We start from the raw sequence: 19,640 nt of genomic DNA, 5'->3' as shown, positions 1-19,640 counted from the left end.
TCACTCTGCATGAGCCTCAGTCTTGAGGGGGGGTGCTGAATATTTTTTGCCTTTTTTTGTCTCCATGGTAATCATTCTGCCTTGTTGGATGAGTGGAATCATAGCAGGGTTGGAGGTTAAATACATGGAGCAGAATGCTATATCTCTGGTTAGTTGATGACTGGTCTCAATATAGAGGGACATACATGAAAAGACCAGCTTCCACAAAGTACACCTGACACATTGGGCCATGTGTTACTGACCTGTAGCTGCAATCAAGACATTGCTTTAAACTGTAGTGTGCAGTGGTTGGGTCTTAATGGATTGGATTCTGAAAGGTGAAATGATTTCAGAGAGACTGAAACACACAGCTAATTCCTCTTGGCTAACGAACTGTATGCATCTTCTCAAAATAAAAAGGCTTATTATTAATCTGCACCTTACAAGAACAGCCCTTCACTCTTCTCCGGTGGCAGCAAGATGGGTTTTCAAAGGCTTCAATCTCTCAATCATCATAGTGTGGGTCTGAAGGACTCAATTCGTAGTGTGTGGCAACATGCCCTTTACAGGTCATGATCTTTTATGATCTTTTATTCCTTACAATTATAGATTGCTGTTTGGTAGGAAAACTTGTTCGTAGAGCTTTAGGCAATGTGTGAATGTGTGGGTGAGGCTGGCAGAACGCTGAGACCCATCAGTGACAAAAAAACTTGCAGGCCTACCAGAGCTAAACTGGCAACCATCCCTGTGCACAGCAGAATAGCCTCCGATAATGATCTGCAGTTATACAAAAGGTATTTTCGTGCAGCGTACTCAATGAAGCTCATATCTTAATGTCATGGTGCCCTCTCTGTTGTAACAAACCAGAGTAGCATCAAGTTGAATTCATGTGTTTGGTGCTGATAAGATTAGTTAACAAATGTACAGCAAGGGTCCTGACATAATCACATATAAATCAGCACAAGCCAAGATGAAGAGTGCCTTCTGTATATTCTTGTGGAGAGATATGAAAGAGATAATGGCAGGTAAAATGTTTAGAGAATGCTTGCTCAACAAGCAGGCTCAAAATGGAACTGAATGTGGTTAAATTCAATGCAGCAGCTACGCATGTATACTTATGATGCATTATACTAACAGGGTTAATGGAGCTGTCCTTAGAGCAACTATCACTATGCCATGGATTTCAGTTCTGCATAGTGTTCTGTGAGTACAATTTCAAACCAACAGCTCAGTATGTACATCGTACACTGCACAAACTCAACAGCTTTCAAATAAAAACAGGACACATGCTTTCAAAAAACACCTGAACACAATCATTAGGAAATCCCATCATCCAAATGACGAAAACATCCAAATGATTCTCATAAGGCTAATCAATCCTTCAACAATTTATTAACTACTATATAAAACTTTTAACAATATAAAGAACTATAAAAAGCAGCGTAACTCAACAATCAATGAGACATAACTCATTAATATGGTGATGGTGATGAGCCATACCTATTTTTTTTTTCTCTGTGTAATGTGTTTTAGCTAGCTTGTTATCCTGAGTGACATAACACTGCTTCACATGTGGGAAAGTTAGCCAAATATGGATTGATTTTTAAAACTGAAAACTTACAGTACTGATGCCAATCCAGCACCCTCTTGTGAGCAAACAGTACAGTGAGGAGTACATTAAGTACTGATTCACTTTAGCCTGAAATGCATCTTTTTTGTGTGTGTTTTCTGTGGGAACAAAGTGTCGAATTGTGCCATGGGTTCCAGCAAACTTAAATGCCATCATGTGACAAAACGTTTGACATGAAATTTTGAGTGGTTAGTGTTCTGTGATGTGCCATGCATTTTTTTTTTTTTTTTTTTAGAAAATATGCTGTGACAGGAAAGGTTGGGAGGCAGGAATATGTGCTGGATAGGACACCAGTCCATCACAGGGCACCACACATTCATACGTTCACACCAAGTGGAAATTCATCATAGCCAATTCAGAGCGTGTGAAACTCCACACAGACAGTAACCTGAGTTCAGGATCGAGCCAGGGACCCTGGAGCTGTGAGGCAGCAACGCTACCCGCTGCACCACAATGCCACACGCTTCACTGTATATCACAAAATGTGTTCCAGTGTACTGTAAACAGAGAGAAGCAGCCACTCCAAACTGCAGGTTTGCATTGCACTTGCATCCAAGCTGCACATAAATAACGTCAAAATATATCTAAAGAACACCACAGCACCATGGTGTACTGCTGAGACATGTTAATTAGTACAGTAGTACATGGTTTGGGAAGCAGCCAGTCTCTCCCTCAGAAGTGCCCTCTCAACACCTTCCGCCCCGCACACACCCGTCTGGTTACTCAGCCCATCTGCTCACTAAATTACTCAACAAGAAAATATATTCCTTTCTTTCCTGCAGGGCTTCTGTGCTGAGAAACTGCAAAAACGGTTCTTCAAGCAGGACCCAAGAATGAAGAATCAGGAACAATGAGAGCTGCTGCTTTTGACAATCAAGCTGCTAAAGCTGACTGACACATGCACCTGCTTCTGTTTAGTCCACACACACACACATACACACACACACTGGACAGAGGAACAGCTTGCGACAGCAAAAATAATGGATCTGCACTTTAAGAACGGCCACGGCTTCTTTTGTGACCAACACATAGGAATTCAGGCTTTATACTGGAGAAGGACGCAGTATTATAGGATGCATGGGCTACAAGTGAGAAAATCTAATAGCAAAAATGAGGCTATATAATAGATTTATTTTAGTTTAGGCAAATATTTTGTCATAAATGCAGATCTATGTCAGTGGAATGGGATTGTTTATCATTGTTGCTGTTGTTTTCGTTTTATATAATACAATAATATAATTATCTAATTTATATAATAATAATAATAATAATAATAATAATAATAATAATTTTGCTTTTTTTCCCTAAGACCAGCCAAACAACCACAGGCACATGATAAACAGTCTCAGAAATAAAGATAACAAACTGTACTTTCCCTTGTCTTGTCTCTTGCCTCTGGGGTTGTTCCATAAAGGAAATATGATTTAAGATACATAATTTGACTTCTACTGCAAAAGCTAATTAAAGCTACATCACATATACTTCTCCAGGTAAAATACAGAATAAATACTAAAAGTACAAAAGATGTCTCCTTGATGGCATCAACCCAGTGATCTGGAAAAGTACAGTCTGGTACCAGAGTGTAGACTAATTGTATTGCATAGCACAATGTTTGCATTGGATATATCATGTTTACTGAAGGGAGACGGTGTGGAAAGCTTTGAGCAGGCCAGTGTGGACGCGGAGCCGCTGGTGCAGGTGCGCGCTACTCACGGGTGCCGTCGAAGCGCGTGGCGATGGTGTCGAGGAAGGTGTTCTGCGGGGCGAGGAGTCCCCTCATCACCGGCATCCTGCTCCGCGTGGAGCGGCTCCTCGCAGCCCGACTCGACTCCTGCTGCCGCTGCTGCTCAGCGCCGAAGCCGGACAGGAACCGGGAGGTACCGGGCGCGCATCCCAGCCCCTGCAGGAGCGCCCCGATCCGCGAGCCGCGACCCTCCAGTGTGCCGGCGGCGGCGGGGCAGCGCGCATGCCAACCCCCTCAGCGCAGATGAAGCATGCTCGCTCCTCTAGAGCATCAACTCCACAGCACAAAAATAATAATAATAATAATAATAAAGACTCAAGTCCCTTAAAGCTGTTGCAGGGCGCTTAAAGCAGCAGGTTGGAGTTCAAAAAGCAGCGCGCGCCGGAGCCCCAGCACTCCCAGTCCCGACAGTCTCGGTGGCGGAAAGTGGCAGCTCTAGGACACTCTTCCTCTCCTCCTCCTGCGTTGCTTGGTTTTCTTCGGTTGCCACGGCCAGCAGAGCCAGTCACGTGACCAGGCTCGGGGGAGCGGCGGGCGCTTTTTGTGCGCGCGGTGGCAGGACAGGGAGGTGACTATACCCCACAAAGAACGGGTTAGTCTACTATTTTAACCCTTCATTATTGTTTTGTACTTGTTTTGGCACTGAACGCAGTGCAGAAGCATGAAATTCAGCTAGTTTTAATGATGCATTGCGCAGGTATGGACTAACACCACAGGTAGACTACTAATTCGCTTTTTTGTTTTCTTTTTACATTAAACACACTATTTAATTTGCACTTGAATTTACTGTTTGTTCATGAAATTCATGTTATACAATGGACCTCTATCCATCCACCAGGCAGCACATCACACTGTGCTGATGGGAAATGAAACTGCTTGTTTTGAGGGAGAATGCAATCATGCATATAATCAAAACAAGCACATGGGCTGCAAATGGCACCTGTGACATGTCTTCTTTCCCCTAAAATCCTCCAGTTACACAGTTTAAAGCACGGTTTAAAACCAGCAGGACAGTTTTGGCTAGAGCAGCATAAAGGTTTTACGCGCTGCTACCACGCGCACTCATTGCACTCTGTTGCTTTATGCACTCTCTATTTGGTGCTTTATTGTAAAAACCTGTGAAACAGCGACATCTTCTGGTCAGACAGAGAAATTTCTGCTCTTTCTGTGGCTTAAAAAGGCTGTGATACAAACATACTGTATAGTGACTTGTGTTAAAACCCTGCTAACAGTGATTGGGTCTCTGGTTTAATTGTGGTTCACAGAAGAACTGCTTGGTTTGGTTCTGAGAGAAGATCTTTTAAGTTCCTGTTCAGAGTTGCATGGCTCAGAGAACATACTCTTAACGTTGGCATAACTTTTAAATAACTTTGCGGTAACCCACGATGGAGAGAATAGGCAGCAAGCCCACTAAGATTTAATTTTATATTGAAATACAATCACTGAAATGTTTTATCTGTAACTGGATTTATTAGTTGGCTTTGCAGAATACACAGTCACAAATAACCAACACTATGTGGCCAGAGGTGTGTGGATACCTGACCATCACACTCGTATGTGCTTGTTGAACATCCCATTCCAGATTTATTCCCCCTTTGCTGTTATAATAACCTCCACTCTTCTGGGAAGGCTTTCCACTAGATTCTGGAGCGTGGCTGTGGGGATTTGTGTTCATTCAGTCACAAGAGCATTAGTGAGATCAGACAGTGATGTTGGATGAGGAGGTCTGTGGTTCAGTCGGTGTTCCAGTTCATCCCAAAGGTGTTCAGTGGGGTTGAGTTCAGGGCTCTGTGCAGGACACTAGAGTTCTTCCACTCCAACATTGGTAAACCATGTGCTCATGGAGCTCGCTTTATGCACAGGGGCATTGTCATGCTGGAACAGGTTTGGGCCTCTTAGTTCCAGTGAACAGAAATCTTAGTTCTACTGCTTACACAGACATTGTAGACAATTGTATGCTTTGTGGCAGCAGTTTGGGAAGAAACCACATATGGGTTTCATGGTTAGGTGACAGCAAACCTTTGGCCGTGATCCTCATTCCCTTGTGATCAGCGACAGTGGCCTATCTGCTGTAATTTCTATGTCAATGGTGATCTAAATGTATAACTGGTCTGTACCTGGAATGGTAGTTTGTACACAAAAATAAAACCTAAAATCAGCCTTTGAAGAATTTCAACCCAGCCTGAGAACCTAAGTGAATTGAATTAATTGAACCACTTTTGAACCAGTGTTGTCATATAACCATAAGGGAAGGTTGGGTTTGAAAGTTCCCAGAACATTTGGGGAACAGCACTGACATAAAAAATAAAACGTTCCCAGAAGATTATGAAATAGTTCTCGAAAATAACCAGAGGAGAAGCAGATGCTCACTTTAAAGATCAGTTCTGTGTTTGCTGTTGAGGAAGCTCAGGCTCCTTTTCCTCCCATTATATACACTATTGTCATTTCTGTCGCTAATTATGCATAACTGACCCTTTAGATACGACACAAAGGCACTATTAATAAGTTATAAGCATAACCTATTTTTAAAAATTGTAGCCAAATGCTAATAAAGTCACCGAGGACCGCTTTGCACAGTTATGTTTAATGGTATTAAAGGGTCTGTTTATATAAAGCAACAACCTTCTACTCTAAAGGCGGATGATGTGGGCGGGATTAATCGGTCTAGTTTAGTTCCGTGTAACCTCTGATTGGTTGGAGGTTGATCTGGTGGAACGGCAGACGCTATCTATTGGCCAATCGCAGGCTAAGACCAGTACAGGCCCCGCCCACTGGTCAAGTCGCCTTTAAGGCTGAAGTATAACAACCTTCCCAACCGCTTTGGTGTCAATCTTCAGTTTAGTCTATCTTTCTGATTATTTATAATCGATCACTAACGTAAAGGTAGGTATTGTCCTTTTGTAATTAGGAAGTGAGTCGATTTGTTGTATCGTAGAGTTATAAGATGAGCTTTTGTTGTATAGCCCGGAAGAGTTGCTGTTAATAATGAATGGATGATCTTTGCATGAAAATAGTGCTGAAAAACACAAATAGATTTAATGATCGACCTCAGAAGCGATGATTGCTAACGATATCTTTACGACGGATGATATTTGTAAACAATGACAAAAAGAGGCTTGGTTAAAAGGCGTATATAAGTCCAACATTATAACAATTATAATAATAATAAATAAATAAATGTGTGCTTGATTCATTCTCTGTCTTTACCCAGCTATTCATCTCTGAGATAATTGCAATTATCAGTCATGATTAGCTTCTGTCCTTCAAAAGGCAGGAATAAATATTATTTCCTGACTGGTGCTTCTGTAAAGCATTTGGTAGGCCAGTTAGGTGCTTTGCGACAGTAATTAATGCTTTACGGTGCACTGGTGTTGTTTATGCTTGTTTACTATCTCAAACAAACCTTCAGAGTCTTTACAGAGACCACTCTCAAGTCCTACCACCGGCTTCCTCCTTTATGCCTTACGCCTTACGCCTGGGTTGAAAAAAAAAAAAAAAAATGCTGACTCACAGGTCTTGCAGCCTTTTCTTGAATGGGATTCATTCATTTCAGAGCTGAGTGTGAGCTCAGGCAGTGTGTTGTGTTTGAGCAGATCAGCCTCCAGAATGGCGCAGAAGATCAAGGCTGGATCTGTTGTGGAGCTGCAGGGAGACGAGATGACCAGAGTGATCTGGGAGCTGATTAAAGAGAAGCTTATCTTTCCTTACCTGGAGTTAGACCTGCACAGGTAAGAGAGAGAGAGAGAGAGAGAGAGTGTGTGTGTGTGTGTGTGTGTGTGTGTGTGTGTGCGCGTACAGTGGGTGAGTGCAGTGTGACAGAGAGAGGAATTAAGCACAGCTGGATAGCTGTTCTGCCATTATCTCGCACTATTATATAGATTTTCCTGTTGACTCTCAGGAGGGTAATGATGATGTTCAGGTTTAACCTGACTCCCCGAGTGATTGTCATCACTGTTTGGATGAAGCGTGACTAAAAATGTTCACGAGAAAGAAAACAGCTTCATGAAATGACACGTAAGGCTGTGGTTCTCAAAGTGGAGTCCATGAAGCATAGGCACGATTTTCTAATTTTTTTTATGCACCATTATCAGAGTTATTATGTCTATAAATAATATCAGCTGGAATCCAATGACAGTGAAAATAAATGGATTCCTTGGGTGGAAAGCTCAGAGCAAAAGCCTCTCTGGCTCCAGTAAATAACCAAATATTATTTTACACATTTAAATAATGTGCGTAATTTTTAAAATCAAGGTCCCTGGCTGCAAAAATTTGTAAGATATTATGAGGCGGAATGTTCAAATCTGTTTTTATGTCACTCGTTTTCTTTTTTTTTTTTTTATGATTTTCATACATGTTAAATAAGAATATCATTAAAGCTGTAGGTTTTAAATATACCACAGCACTTCTGTCTTGCTGCTGCTTTGTTAGCAAATCTACAGCAAGTATTGTGACACACATAATGCATTCTGATATAATTTTTTTTTTTTCTTCATATTTGCCAATTCAACTAGCCTTCACTTTTAACACCATAGGTTCATAGTCTGGAGTTTTTATTAGCTTTGCTGATATGTTAAGCAATTATTACACATATTGCTTAATATCATGCGTCATAGTGAGTAATCATCTTTTCAGAATTTAAATTTATATGTAAGTTTACATTCAGGAAAACACGATGCGTGTTGTATTCATTTCTACTTCAGTTAACTTTCATGAACGGCACTTTATATTACAAAAAGATGTACAAAACGTGCTGAACTTGACCTGTTTGCTAAATAGAGTCACAGTTTGATCAGGTTAATATTATTGGATGCTTTGTGCAGGATGTTAGCACTTTAAGAGTGCTATGTGATGCCTCTGGTTAATGCCACCTAACCTTTGGACTCATGAGTGACACAGCTCGATTACTGTAGCACAGGGCACGCTGCCCTGACAACAGCTGTACTGTGAACTTGTTTTTGTGCCCTCCTCATTTGGGGACATATGTCTGTAGTTCAAGAAGAAGCTGATACCATTCTCAAATTCTGGGCCTGCTGTTAAATAAGATTTACTCAGATACATTATAGTAATCAGGCAGCTTTTTCTGTATGACAGGAATTTTATCTGACCTCTTTTCACATTGAGTGTTGGACGTCAGGTGGGGAGTTAAGATGAGAATTAAATTGTGTAAGCCGACACTAAAGCAGTGACACTAAGGCCACTTTAATCTTCTTGGGCTCTTTGGGATAACTGCGGTTTTTCTTGGTTATCCTGAAGAAACCTATAATTTACTCTTAGTCATAACACCATTTCTGATTCCCTTGTAACTAAAAGGCTTGATGTAGAAAGCTAAGAACTCTTCAAGTTCCAAATACCTCTTGAAGAACAACAGAAGAGTCCTTTTTTGATGAGTATAGTGAATAAAAAGTTATAAGTTTAAATCCCAGGACTGCTTGAAAGCCACTGTTGAGCTCCTCAGATCTTCAGCTGTACAGAGCCATGTATGGATGAAATTCTTCTTCATTCTTTTTCAAGGAAAATTCTGTAATAATGATAATAAGTGTAATCATTTGTACGTGACTAAAGGAACCTGATTTATTAATGTAGACAGTCATCAGCTGATTCGATTCTTTTTATATATATATATATATATATATATATATATATATATATATATATATATATAAATGACATTGTAACCAAATTTCTGTAGTGCTGTTGCTGCTGCACTTCTCTCCTCAAGGGGTGGGAATGTAGGAGGGGAATATAGGCAAAAGGTTAAAACCAGTTCAGCACAATAGTCTGAGCTCGGAAGCACAGGAACTTAGAAGCTAGATAACAAAAAAGGCCATGACTACAGCCGTGTAGTACTCTCAGACATGATTTTATGGCAAAGTGTCTTTTCTTGTATTTGGTATGTCATAGGCATTATACTTCTCTATCAGTGTTCTGACTTTTAAAGGATGTACAGTACTGTTCAAAAGGCTTAGGCACCTAAGTTTTCCATTTTAGATTTCCAGACATTAGTTTTCCAGTACACAATTAAATGTTACAGAAAACATTTAATTGTTTGTATGTCAGTAAAGAAAGCAGAATATTACGTAAGAGACCACTTTTCAGACAAAAGACATAATGAAGGCTGCTGGGTTTTGCTGCAAAAATAAGAAGCAAGTGTGACAGTCAAAGTCTCCAGAAGAACTGTGGCTGCTTCTGCAAGTTGCTCAATAAAACTTACAGCTCATTTCCTTATAAAACTGCACACATTGTACCTGAGACTACTATTTTTTTTGCAAAAAAAAACAACAAAAAAAAACGGTGTGTGTGTGTTCACTACTGTGTGTGTGCACTTGGATGGGTTAAATGCAGAGCACAAATTCCGAGTATGGGTCACCACACTTGGCCACACGTCCCTTCACTTCACTTCACACCATATATTGACTTTGTTTCATTCATTACTGTTTACTGCTCTTTATATTTTTTCTTTAGTGCAGAAACATTTAATTTCATTATTCTTGAAGGCATCTTTGCTCTACAGCATTTCTTTGCATGTGCCCAAGACTTTTGCACAGTACTGTATATTTTCTTAGTTCAGGCACACATGCAGAGCAAATTGAATCTCGTTATTCATGCTCAGCTTTCCTTTTGACAGCTTTATTGTAGAACATGGTGTGTGTAGATACTCGCTGGTTTATGAAATTCAGAATGTTGCAGTCTTTATGGTCCTGTCATTCCTGGCCAGCATGTGGCATTCCTGATTCACGGACTTCATAACACTCTTGGAATGACGCTTGTCCAGTCAAATTAGTGGACTGGAACTAACACTGTAGTGTCTTGTAGAGAGACTTATATCTTCTGGCAGGTTTAACGCCAGACTTGCAGAGAAACAGACTGCCCAAAGTGTGGGTTAGTTTAAGACAGCAATCTTCATGTTGTGTGCCTGCAGCACCTGCTGTGTATTTTTTTAGTGATGTTCCTTCCGTGCGCTTATTGCGTGTTTGAAGAGTGATGCGTGCATGTGATGAAATAGTGGGGGCAGTATTTTATTTCACTTTATTATTTAACCTTTATTTATTGCACCTTTATTAGAATAAATAATAAATCACACTTAGAATAAGAATAAGAATCTCTTTTACAGGTGAGCCCCTGCCAACATTCAGACACAGGATATAACAAATCACAATCATGCTGAAACAATATCCTTATAGATAGCTTAAAACGTGATAATGAGATTAACAGCACATGTCTGAGATGTTTCTGTAAGTGCATCATGATGGGGTGCTATAACTGAAAGCATGTCTTCCCAGATTCAGATCTCACCAGTGGAACATCAGAATGAATGTGATTATAAGTACATAACTAGTATGTCATGCTTGTTGATTATGTAGTTTTTGTACATATACAGTTTTACCTCAGAATTGCCACCTAGTGCATGTCACTATTAATTCTCCAGTTAGGTATAATGTAAACACTGTAGTGTGTGAAACCGCTCACATTATAAACTGGGCTTAATAGCCAAACTGGGTATGGGTAGTAATTGGATTGGTTATGGGTAGTAATTGGATTGGTTATGGGTAGTAATTAGATTGGTTATGGGTAGTAATTGGAGGTTTTGGTTTAAACAGACCAGGTGAACTTTACCACCACTGCCATAAATGTGAAGAGCAATTACTGAAGCAGATCTTAACTTTATATTTATGAGGTCAGACTATATGCAGACTATATAAGACTCATGCAGACTATATAAAAAAATCTCTCTGAGGACATTAAGTTACAAATTAACCTTAGAAACTTTATTAGAAACATTGATTTACGTGTTGTACTAACCATGATTTCTGTGTGATCTTAACTATGTACAGCACTTTGGTCAACTTTGGTTGTTTTAAGCAAGCTTTATAAATACCTTACTTACTTACTTACTTACTTACTAATAAATATTTTCTTAGTTTCTTTGCTTAATTTTTTTTTTTTTTTACAGGTAATCATTAGAGCTGGTATTGTGGCTACACATTATGAATAACTTCGGGACATCGGGAATTCTGATTAGTTGTGAGATCTTGTCTGGAGAAGTTCTGAAAAAGATTGGCCCTGAAAATAAAAATGCAGATATGAAGAATGGTCAGAGATTGAAAAAAGTACTGTGGCAGAATTAGAATAGAAAGGTTCAGGGGATCTGAATGAGTTTAGAGGCAGTTATAAAGCTAGAGGTGCGCATGCAGGTTGTTAGAGAGTATTTCTATTGCGTTAAGAAAGGAAGGTGCATATTAAACTGCTGTTATTGTATTGTATATCCCAGTGTACACAGTTTGACTATTTTTGTTACTTGTAAGTTACATAGATGAAATCTAACACAGTGCATGTTTTGTTGCTACATTTTGATGCCATTGATGCCTAAATGTTTCCTTTTCCTTCACTGAGTTCTGGTCTCTTTCGACAAGGACATCAGCACCCCATTATTACATTCAGAGTTGCAAGTGAGTGGCACTGTTTCTCGTTGCAGCTATGACCTGGGCATTGAGAACCGTGATGCCACTGATGACCAGGTGACAGTGGAGGCTGCTGAGGCGGTGCATCGCTACAACGTGGGCATCAAGTGTGCCACCATCACGCCTGATGAGAAGCGTGTGGAGGAGTTCAATCTCAAGCAGATGTGGCGCTCCCCCAACGGAACCATCCGGAACATCCTGGGCGGCACCGTGTTCCGCGAAGCTATCATATGCAAGAACATCCCGCGCCTGGTGCCCGGCTGGACAAAACCCATCATCATTGGCAGACACGCCCACGGAGACCAGGTGAGCTGAGAAACAGGTACAAATTAGCCAATAGTTTATAGTGTTGCTTAGTTATAAATAAACATCACTCAGGATTTCTTTAGTGTCATTTTCTGCTTAACTAAAAAACATACATACATACATATACATATATATATATATATATATATACATATACATATATATGTAACTGAAATTGACTTAAGTGAGATTATATAACATTAATGTACACAATATCGCCCATAATAAAGTAGGGGGAAAATCAGTATAATTGATTTTAACTATTCACAGGTTAACTCCATTCCACTAATTATGTGATTTCTGATGGCAGGTGATTGCAAGAAGTATTTTAAGAGTTTGACAGCAATGGGGTGAATATTTTTTTAAACTGTAAATAAATTTACAAACTTTATTTGGGCTATTTTGCTTAGATCACTGACATACAGTATAATCCTTATTAAGCCCATTTCAGTTCCAAATTGCAACGCTACAAAATGAGGGGAAAGTTCAAGGAGGGTGAATAGTTGAGCAAGAGACATGCGTCATGACCGGTTGAAAGGTTGAATTTAAAAATTTCCTATATTAACTGAGAAACCCATTTAAAATCATCTCAATTATTTCTTGCTTTTTCTCATGGGAATTCTTTTTTCTGTTGCTGTTTCTCAAGGTTTTGCCACACATTCTTGTTTATGATGCATATGCAGTAGGTTTAAATTACAACTGGTGTCATCAGTGTGTGCTCATTTTCTTAATATGCACAACATGAATTCAGTATGATAGTGATATTGGAGGACATTCTGTATATCAGTTTCAGTCTTCAGCATGTATGTGGCTTAGTTATGTGTGTGACCTTGCAGCAGCTACTCATGGCTATTCAGTACCCTGATATAGATATATAAGAAATTGGACTTTTCTCAAGCACAGTTGAATTATTAAGAAGCACTGGGTGGCCTGAGTACTAAAGTCATATAGCTTGCTACAAACACATCTGTAGCAGTCCTGAGTGCCACATTTCTTAGCTCATGTTCCCACAGACTCACAGTCCACTCTCAGGTTTGCATCAGACTGACGTGACTTACTGAGGTTTGTCTGTTGCACACAGTTTATCAGTGATTCCGCTGTCTTTAGCCTCTTTACTTTTGGTTACTCCAGATTAGGATGTCTTCCAAAGCTGTTTCTGATCAGCATGATATGTAGAGGTCACATGACAGGATGGTACAATGGTATGATTACCACTGCTGTTCCTGCCATTAGCTTGGAAATGATCTTTGTGATGGAGAGAAATGTGTTGAAGTAAACGGAGTACGACTGAAAGGACCAGGAGAGTTTCACAGTATTGGTTGCGGCACCCCAACAATCCACTCGTTACATATGCAAGTCTTAAGATGTTTTTTCCCTCTAGTTTTCTTCATTAACAGAAAAGGGGGTGTCTTATGTTTGTTGAGCTTTCAGGTTATGTACAGCTGCATTATAGAAAAAATAAATAAATAAAATGATAATCATCAATATTTCAAGCTTGGCATCATGATTACCACATCCAATTTAGGAATAAAACAGTTTTATTGCTTTTTTCCCACCTGCTTAACTCTTTTTACCAGAGGCCAAAAGTGGAATTTGTCTGTTTTGTGGTTGACCGTGTTCAGCATTGAATTTATTTGTGATGTCACACTCCACTGTAGTGGTTAATGTTATAAATGTTATAATTTTATTGTGGCAGTTGTATACAGTGTTTTACTATCAAAACACCTTTAATTGTGCTGCCTGTTTTATCTCTGTACCAATGTTTTTGTTGAGAGATGTGATTTATCTGCCCATCAGGGGGCTCACACACCTCCCCTTTCCCATCACCCTGCTCACCATCAGCTAAACACAGAGTCACGATACTCTACACACAGAAACCCAACAGCGTTCTGACTAATCTTATAACAGACCTGTGGCACTAATATAATTCATTTGTTTATACTGATTGAAAATGTCTAGGTTGATTGATTCATGAATGAAAATAAAATGGCTAATGATGCAGGTTGGAATGTGAGGTAATAGCGATTTTTATGATTGCACCCCCAATTTGGAGAAACCAAATTGACTGAGTTTGGAAGCCTAACTCTGAAAGCATATTTTTAGAAAATACATAAATGTTGTGTAGATGTCCCCTGCTGCTGAAGATTGAGTAGTTCTGACTTCATCCACAAGATGTCCTCCTTGTCCTTTGACACGGCACTCGCTGCATCCTTCTCCCATGTGCAACATGTTTCTTCTCTCCTGCTTCAGTACAAAGCCACAGACTTCGTTGTTCCTGGACCTGGAAGACTAGAGATGTCCTACACACCCAAGGATGGAGGGAAGCCTCTCAACTTTGTCGTCTATGACTTTGAAGGTACATGGTTTAAAACAGTGGATCAGAAATGAACATATTATGTATAATTATTGCCCTGTATCCGCATGCTGTTATGCAGTTTGGATCTTGTGTCATGTGCCCCTTATTTAACCCAGGCGTAAAATGAGTTATTCTCTCATGACCTCATGAGCTCACATGACCAGGCTGATACATGTTTACCATGTCAATATTGCAATATATATTCCTCTATCCACAGTGCTGGACTGTCTTTGTGTTCGTGCCCCACCCACGTATGAGCAAATACTACGCTGATGAAATAGTAGTTTAGCCAACAAATTGCCTGCAGTCTGTAGATTTAAGGAACAGAGTGAAACGTATTTCTGTTTTTGTTTGATTGGGCAGTGGTTGTGCAGATTAATATTTACCTTTTACTGTATAAATGAGGGTCTTTTTTTTTTACTCCAGTTAGTTTTGCATGCACAAAATGTTGCCTATTGATTGCAGGAATATTTTAGGAGAATCTGCAACCATTATGAAGTCTCAGTTCATTTCCCAGTCTTAACTGTGAAACAGAGCGAATGCTGTAAAATGGCAGGATATACAGTATATATGTATATGACTTTAAATATGCAATACAGTGTTGTGACTCTCTTGCTTGACCCACCGCAGACGCTGGTGGCGTGGCTCTGGGCATGTACAACACGGACAAGTCCATCCGCGATTTTGCTCACAGCTCCTTCCAGATGGCTCTGTCCAAAGGCTGGCCTCTCTACCTCAGCACCAAGAACACTATCCTTAAGAAATACGATGGTCGCTTCAAAGACATCTTTCAGGAGATCTATGAGAAGTAAGTCACCACATCCTAAGATTTCCCAAAGATGTTTTTTTTGTTGTTGTTTAATGCTAGCTAACTGAATTGAAAGACCTGGTAGTGACAATCCACATTTTGCTCTAGAAATTACTAAGAAGTCCCAGGCAGGGTCACAATGTACAGTGTGCAAACATTTTGTCATTTTTAAAAATCTTCTGACCTTAAAAACATTATAACCCTAACATTTAACATTACCTTAACTAAATAATGTTCACCTAGCCGGGTCGAGACAGACACAAATCATTTCAAGATTAACACGTTTGAAACATAAAAACCGACAAATGATGGATTTGAGGAAAATGCCTTATTTCTTTTCCATATTATGCATATACCTTATAATATATGTACATATACAATATAAAATAATTGCTCTCCCAGCCATACTACATTTCTATGTTTAGTATTAGCATAGTTGCATATTAAAATACTAACAGACCTGCATGCTTGTATATTTGTGAATGTAACAGTATACTGGTATAGTCTAATTAGAAATCATGGGTCCTCTTTCATACTGTGTTGTACACAGGCTTGTTGCATAAACTGCAAGCAAGCAAGATGCAAAAATTTATCTTGAAGATGTAATATTAATCTAGAAATTATTATTATTATTATTAATAATGGTAATAGATTCAGCATGCCTATTGATTTATAGCTGGACATGAATAAGAAATAACAGTACTGCATGTGTGTGTATTTTTAGGGAATACAAGTCTCAGTTCGAGGCTAAGGGGATCTTGTATGAGCACAGACTGATTGATGACATGGTGGCCCAGGCCATGAAGTCTGAAGGAGGATTTATCTGGGCCTGTAAGAACTACGACGGAGACGTGCAGTCTGATGCTGTGGCTCAGGGTGGGCCTAAACACATACGCACATATCTCATCTAATTCACTGTCTTCCCTTCTCTTTCTCTTCCTCTTAATTTGGACAGAAAAAATGTCTCAGATGTCTACGACGTTCTCTAGCATTATGGATTTCTTCTTAGGGGGCTTTCACACTGGCAGTTTAGTCTGAAACAGAGCACCGTTTGCATGAAAAATTGGTAATGTGAAAGGTGTCATGCGGACCGGGAAACACACTGCGGTACCGAGCCCGAGACCACCTGTAGGTGGTGGTCTGAGTTCAGTTGCACTGGAACTGTGCCGCGAGTCCCGTGAATGTGAACGCAACTCTTACTCAGGTCTGCACTTGTTCAGTAAGTAAAGTGACCTGTGCATGTGTTTTAGCCGATGATGACAGGTCACAAAACTCACAAGAAAAAAAAAAATAAGGGGAGTCGTGTTGTGTTCTCCATGCGCGATTGTGATAACGTAAGATGCACCGGGGTTTGATAGAATCAAGTGAGTCTGAGACCAGACCAACGCTGCAGGGGGCACCGGGAACAATCACACTCTGATTCAGACTGCAGCAAACGTGCCCAGTGTGAAAACCACCTTATTGATATTTTGTTCTGAGATGGCATGCTGTGTCTCTTTGCTCAGGTTACGGCTCTCTGGGCATGATGACCAGCGTGCTGGTGTGTCCTGATGGGCGCACAGTGGAGGCTGAAGCCGCTCACGGGACAGTCACACGTCACTATCGCCAGCACCAGCAGGGCAAAGAGACATCCACCAACCCTATCGGTGTGATCCACATACCCACACACACACACACACACACACACACACACACACATATCTCAAATAAGGACTTTTCTTATTATTGACATCCACTCTAAATGTATTCATCATCATTTTTATATTGGTTTGTAACCTGCAATATAATTGTATATCATATATGTGGATCATAACACTCACGTCTGGGCCTCTGTTATTCTCCTCAGCCTCCATCTTTGCCTGGACGCGAGGGCTGCTGCATCGGGCCACTCTAGATAAGAATGCTGAGCTAAAGGTCTTTGCTCAGGCCCTGGAAGCCGTCTGCATTGAGACCATCGAGGCCGGATTCATGACCAAAGATCTGGCCATCTGCATCAAGGGCATGACCAAGTGAGTCTCATCTCAACTCACCTCTGCCCCTGGATCACACTGAGCACTAATGTTCATTTTAGTCATGGATTCACTGATTTAAAGATCTCAGTCTGACTTTAAGACTGCAATACTGTCACCAATATGGTCACTCTATTGCACTGATTTCTGGCAACACTAAAGGAAATGTGTAGAAGGGAAGATAGAGATGTGGCACATACCAAATGCATAGAGACAAATGTTGGAGTAGAGACCAGTAATCAGAAGGTAGTGATTCATTTTCTATAACAACAACTCTCACAGTAATTTGACTGCAGGGAAAACAGAAGTGTATGTTAATGTGCTCATTCTAATATGTTATCAATTCTATAGTAAAACTTACGCAGAGACTTGTATGGTGGACACGCCACATAAACATGTTTAAAAACTCTGTGTAATTGTTTTTGGTGAAGTTTACTGTGAAGTTATGTTTATTAAAGGGTCTCCAGTTTAGAGATATGTGTCAGTCAGAGGTAAGACACAGAGACACTGGAAAGTTTTCAGAACCAAGTTTCTGAGTAACAAGATAAGTTTCTTATCAACTTCAAGAGAGAGGAATAAGAGAGGCTGGTGAGGGAATGACTGTATGTATGTAGCTGCTTTAATGTAAGTGATAACAAGGACTGACTTGTTTTGGATCTTCTATGATATTAAACATAACTATAAACAGATAAAAAGGATAACATCATTTTTTTAATAAATAAGAAATTGTTAGCCTTGACAAACTGATGTGGTGTAAGAGTAATAAGACACTTCAGGACATGCTTTTGTAGGAAACGAATTAACTTTGAGATCATAACGGTCCTTGCATCACACCTCACAATTCATTATTGTTCTATATAACATTGTTTTATTCCTTAATAATATAAACATAGCTTAAAAACAGTCTAAGGCCAGACCACAAGTTCAAATCCTCACATTGCCACAGCCACCTATTGCTGTTTTTCATTTGACCACTCCTCTGCCCAGCAAATCTTATATAACTGTTTGCTCTTGTAAACAGAATCGGACAGCGCTCTCCTGCAAGCGTGTTAAGCTGTGACATTACATGAGCAGCAGTTAGAAATGATCTGGTGACTTCCTGGGCTAGGTGTGTTTCTATCATGTGGTAGTGGACTTGAGTAGCAGATGAGAACTGGATATAAATGGAAGTAAAATAAGGCGTGAAACATGACTGTGCTTGCACTATCACTGCAGGTAAATTATCTAAGTGGAAGCCTTTACATATATTTGCTTATGAGATTTTAAGAATGTTTCAAGACTTTCAGGCATCTAGCAGTATAATTATTGCTCGATTTAGCCATAAATTGTTGCCAAGCACTGAGGAAAAGCTGTGACATGTTCCTGTCTTACTCTCTCAGTGTGCAGCGCTCAGACTACCTGAACACCTTCGAGTTCCTGGACAAGCTGGCGGAGAATCTGAAGATCAAGCTGATGAGCCAACCCAAACTCTGAAGCCGTCCTTTCTACTCAACACACCCATGCTGCATACACTCAGATTCACAGGAACAGAGGACTGACACACTCACATTTCAACCCCTTGTCCAGTGCCAATCCACAGGCAAGGTCAACCTCCTCTCTTGGTCTGCGCAAAGACACACAGGACCATACCGCTACTACCAGAAGGGGGCACTTTCGGGTGGAGGAAAAGAAAGTGCCATTTTAAAGGGTTAACGATGGCGTACACACATACAGCCCTAACTATTTTCACTGTTTTAGCTCCAGTGAGGATTCCTGTACTTACTATATTAATTTGAGTACATTTGAAGTGCCAGGTTTATGCTCAATCCTAGGCATTGTTTTAATATTGTAAGGTTTATTTTGCACTAGTACCAATATAACAAATTTACATTTTTAAAGTATGTAGGACATGTTCTGGCCAGGCTGTGTCAGGGTTTTCGAACACTTGTTGCCTTATATGTGTGCATGTGTGTATGTGTATGTGTGTGGTGTCTTTTCGTAATTTATGTCAACTTAAAAAAACCCATCAACAGTGGAATAGATTCTGAGAAAATGATTTTCCATCATGTTTTATAGGTGTTTTCAAGAGTGTGTTATTATTAGTCTTTGGCTAATAAAAAAAATGGGACCACAAATTGTATATTGTCTTATTCTTAAGGATTTTTTTTTCCTATTTCAATTTTCGGCTCTTTAAAATGGAAACAATAAATCTGTGGTGTTGACTTATTTTGTCCAATTGAGGGCAGCACTGGAGTTAATGTTCATTTCCTCTTTGGCTTCAAGACAAGTAGCAACAGTATAGCATGAAAAGCTTTATATACGCATATTGTCTCCTTGTGTGTTCACTATATAAAAAATACTAGCTCAGTC

At 39.9% G+C, this 19,640-nt stretch overlaps 2 protein-coding genes across 3 annotated transcripts in view; one reads left to right on the top strand and one right to left on the bottom strand.

Moving 5' to 3' along the window:
• kcnh3 (potassium voltage-gated channel, subfamily H (eag-related), member 3) overlaps positions 1 to 5,958 on the bottom strand; it is a 135,449-nt gene extending 129,491 nt beyond the window's left edge. The window contains exon 1 of the mRNA XM_026947191.3: positions 3,323 to 5,958. Within this exon, the coding sequence (XP_026802992.1) occupies positions 3,323 to 3,398 (76 nt within the window). The 5' untranslated portion in view covers positions 3,399 to 5,958. The remainder of the gene's footprint in view (positions 1 to 3,322) is intronic.
• Positions 5,959 to 6,102: 144 nt separating this feature from the next.
• On the top strand, positions 6,103 to 19,422 carry idh1 (isocitrate dehydrogenase (NADP(+)) 1). 2 transcript variants are annotated; one of them, XR_008301770.1, is made up of 10 exons: positions 6,103 to 6,236; positions 6,947 to 7,081; positions 11,827 to 12,118; positions 14,369 to 14,474; positions 15,105 to 15,282; positions 16,007 to 16,158; positions 16,788 to 16,928; positions 17,129 to 17,291; positions 18,313 to 18,506; positions 18,671 to 19,422. XR_008301770.1 is itself a non-coding variant. In XM_026947215.3 (9 exons), the coding sequence occupies exons 2-9, from the start codon at positions 6,960 to 6,962 to the stop codon at positions 18,762 to 18,764; spliced, it is 1,248 nt and encodes a 415-aa protein (XP_026803016.1). In that variant the 5' UTR covers positions 6,105 to 6,236; positions 6,947 to 6,959; the 3' UTR covers positions 18,765 to 19,417. The 2 variants fall into 2 exon arrangements, 1 of the variants encoding a protein (XP_026803016.1); XM_026947215.3 differs by lacking the exon at positions 18,313 to 18,506 and having other exon boundaries at positions 6,105 to 6,236; positions 18,671 to 19,417.
• Positions 19,423 to 19,640: the final 218 nt, after the last annotated feature.

This window comes from Pangasianodon hypophthalmus, chromosome 5, assembly GCF_027358585.1.
Source record: "Pangasianodon hypophthalmus isolate fPanHyp1 chromosome 5, fPanHyp1.pri, whole genome shotgun sequence".
NCBI lineage: Eukaryota > Metazoa > Chordata > Actinopteri > Siluriformes > Pangasiidae > Pangasianodon > Pangasianodon hypophthalmus.
This window is presented reverse-complemented; position numbering and strand designations above follow the sequence as displayed.

Coding starts and splice junctions, on each gene's coding strand:
- idh1 (XM_026947215.3), top strand. CDS start 6,960: ATGGCGCAGAAGATCAAGGCTGGATCTGTTGTGGAGCTGCAGGGAGAC. Junction 15,283..16,006: donor TTTCAGGAGATCTATGAGAA/GTAAGTCACCAC, acceptor GTGTATTTTTAG/GGAATACAAGTCTCAGTTCG. Junction 16,929..17,128: donor GACATCCACCAACCCTATCG/GTGTGATCCACA, acceptor TATTCTCCTCAG/CCTCCATCTTTGCCTGGACG.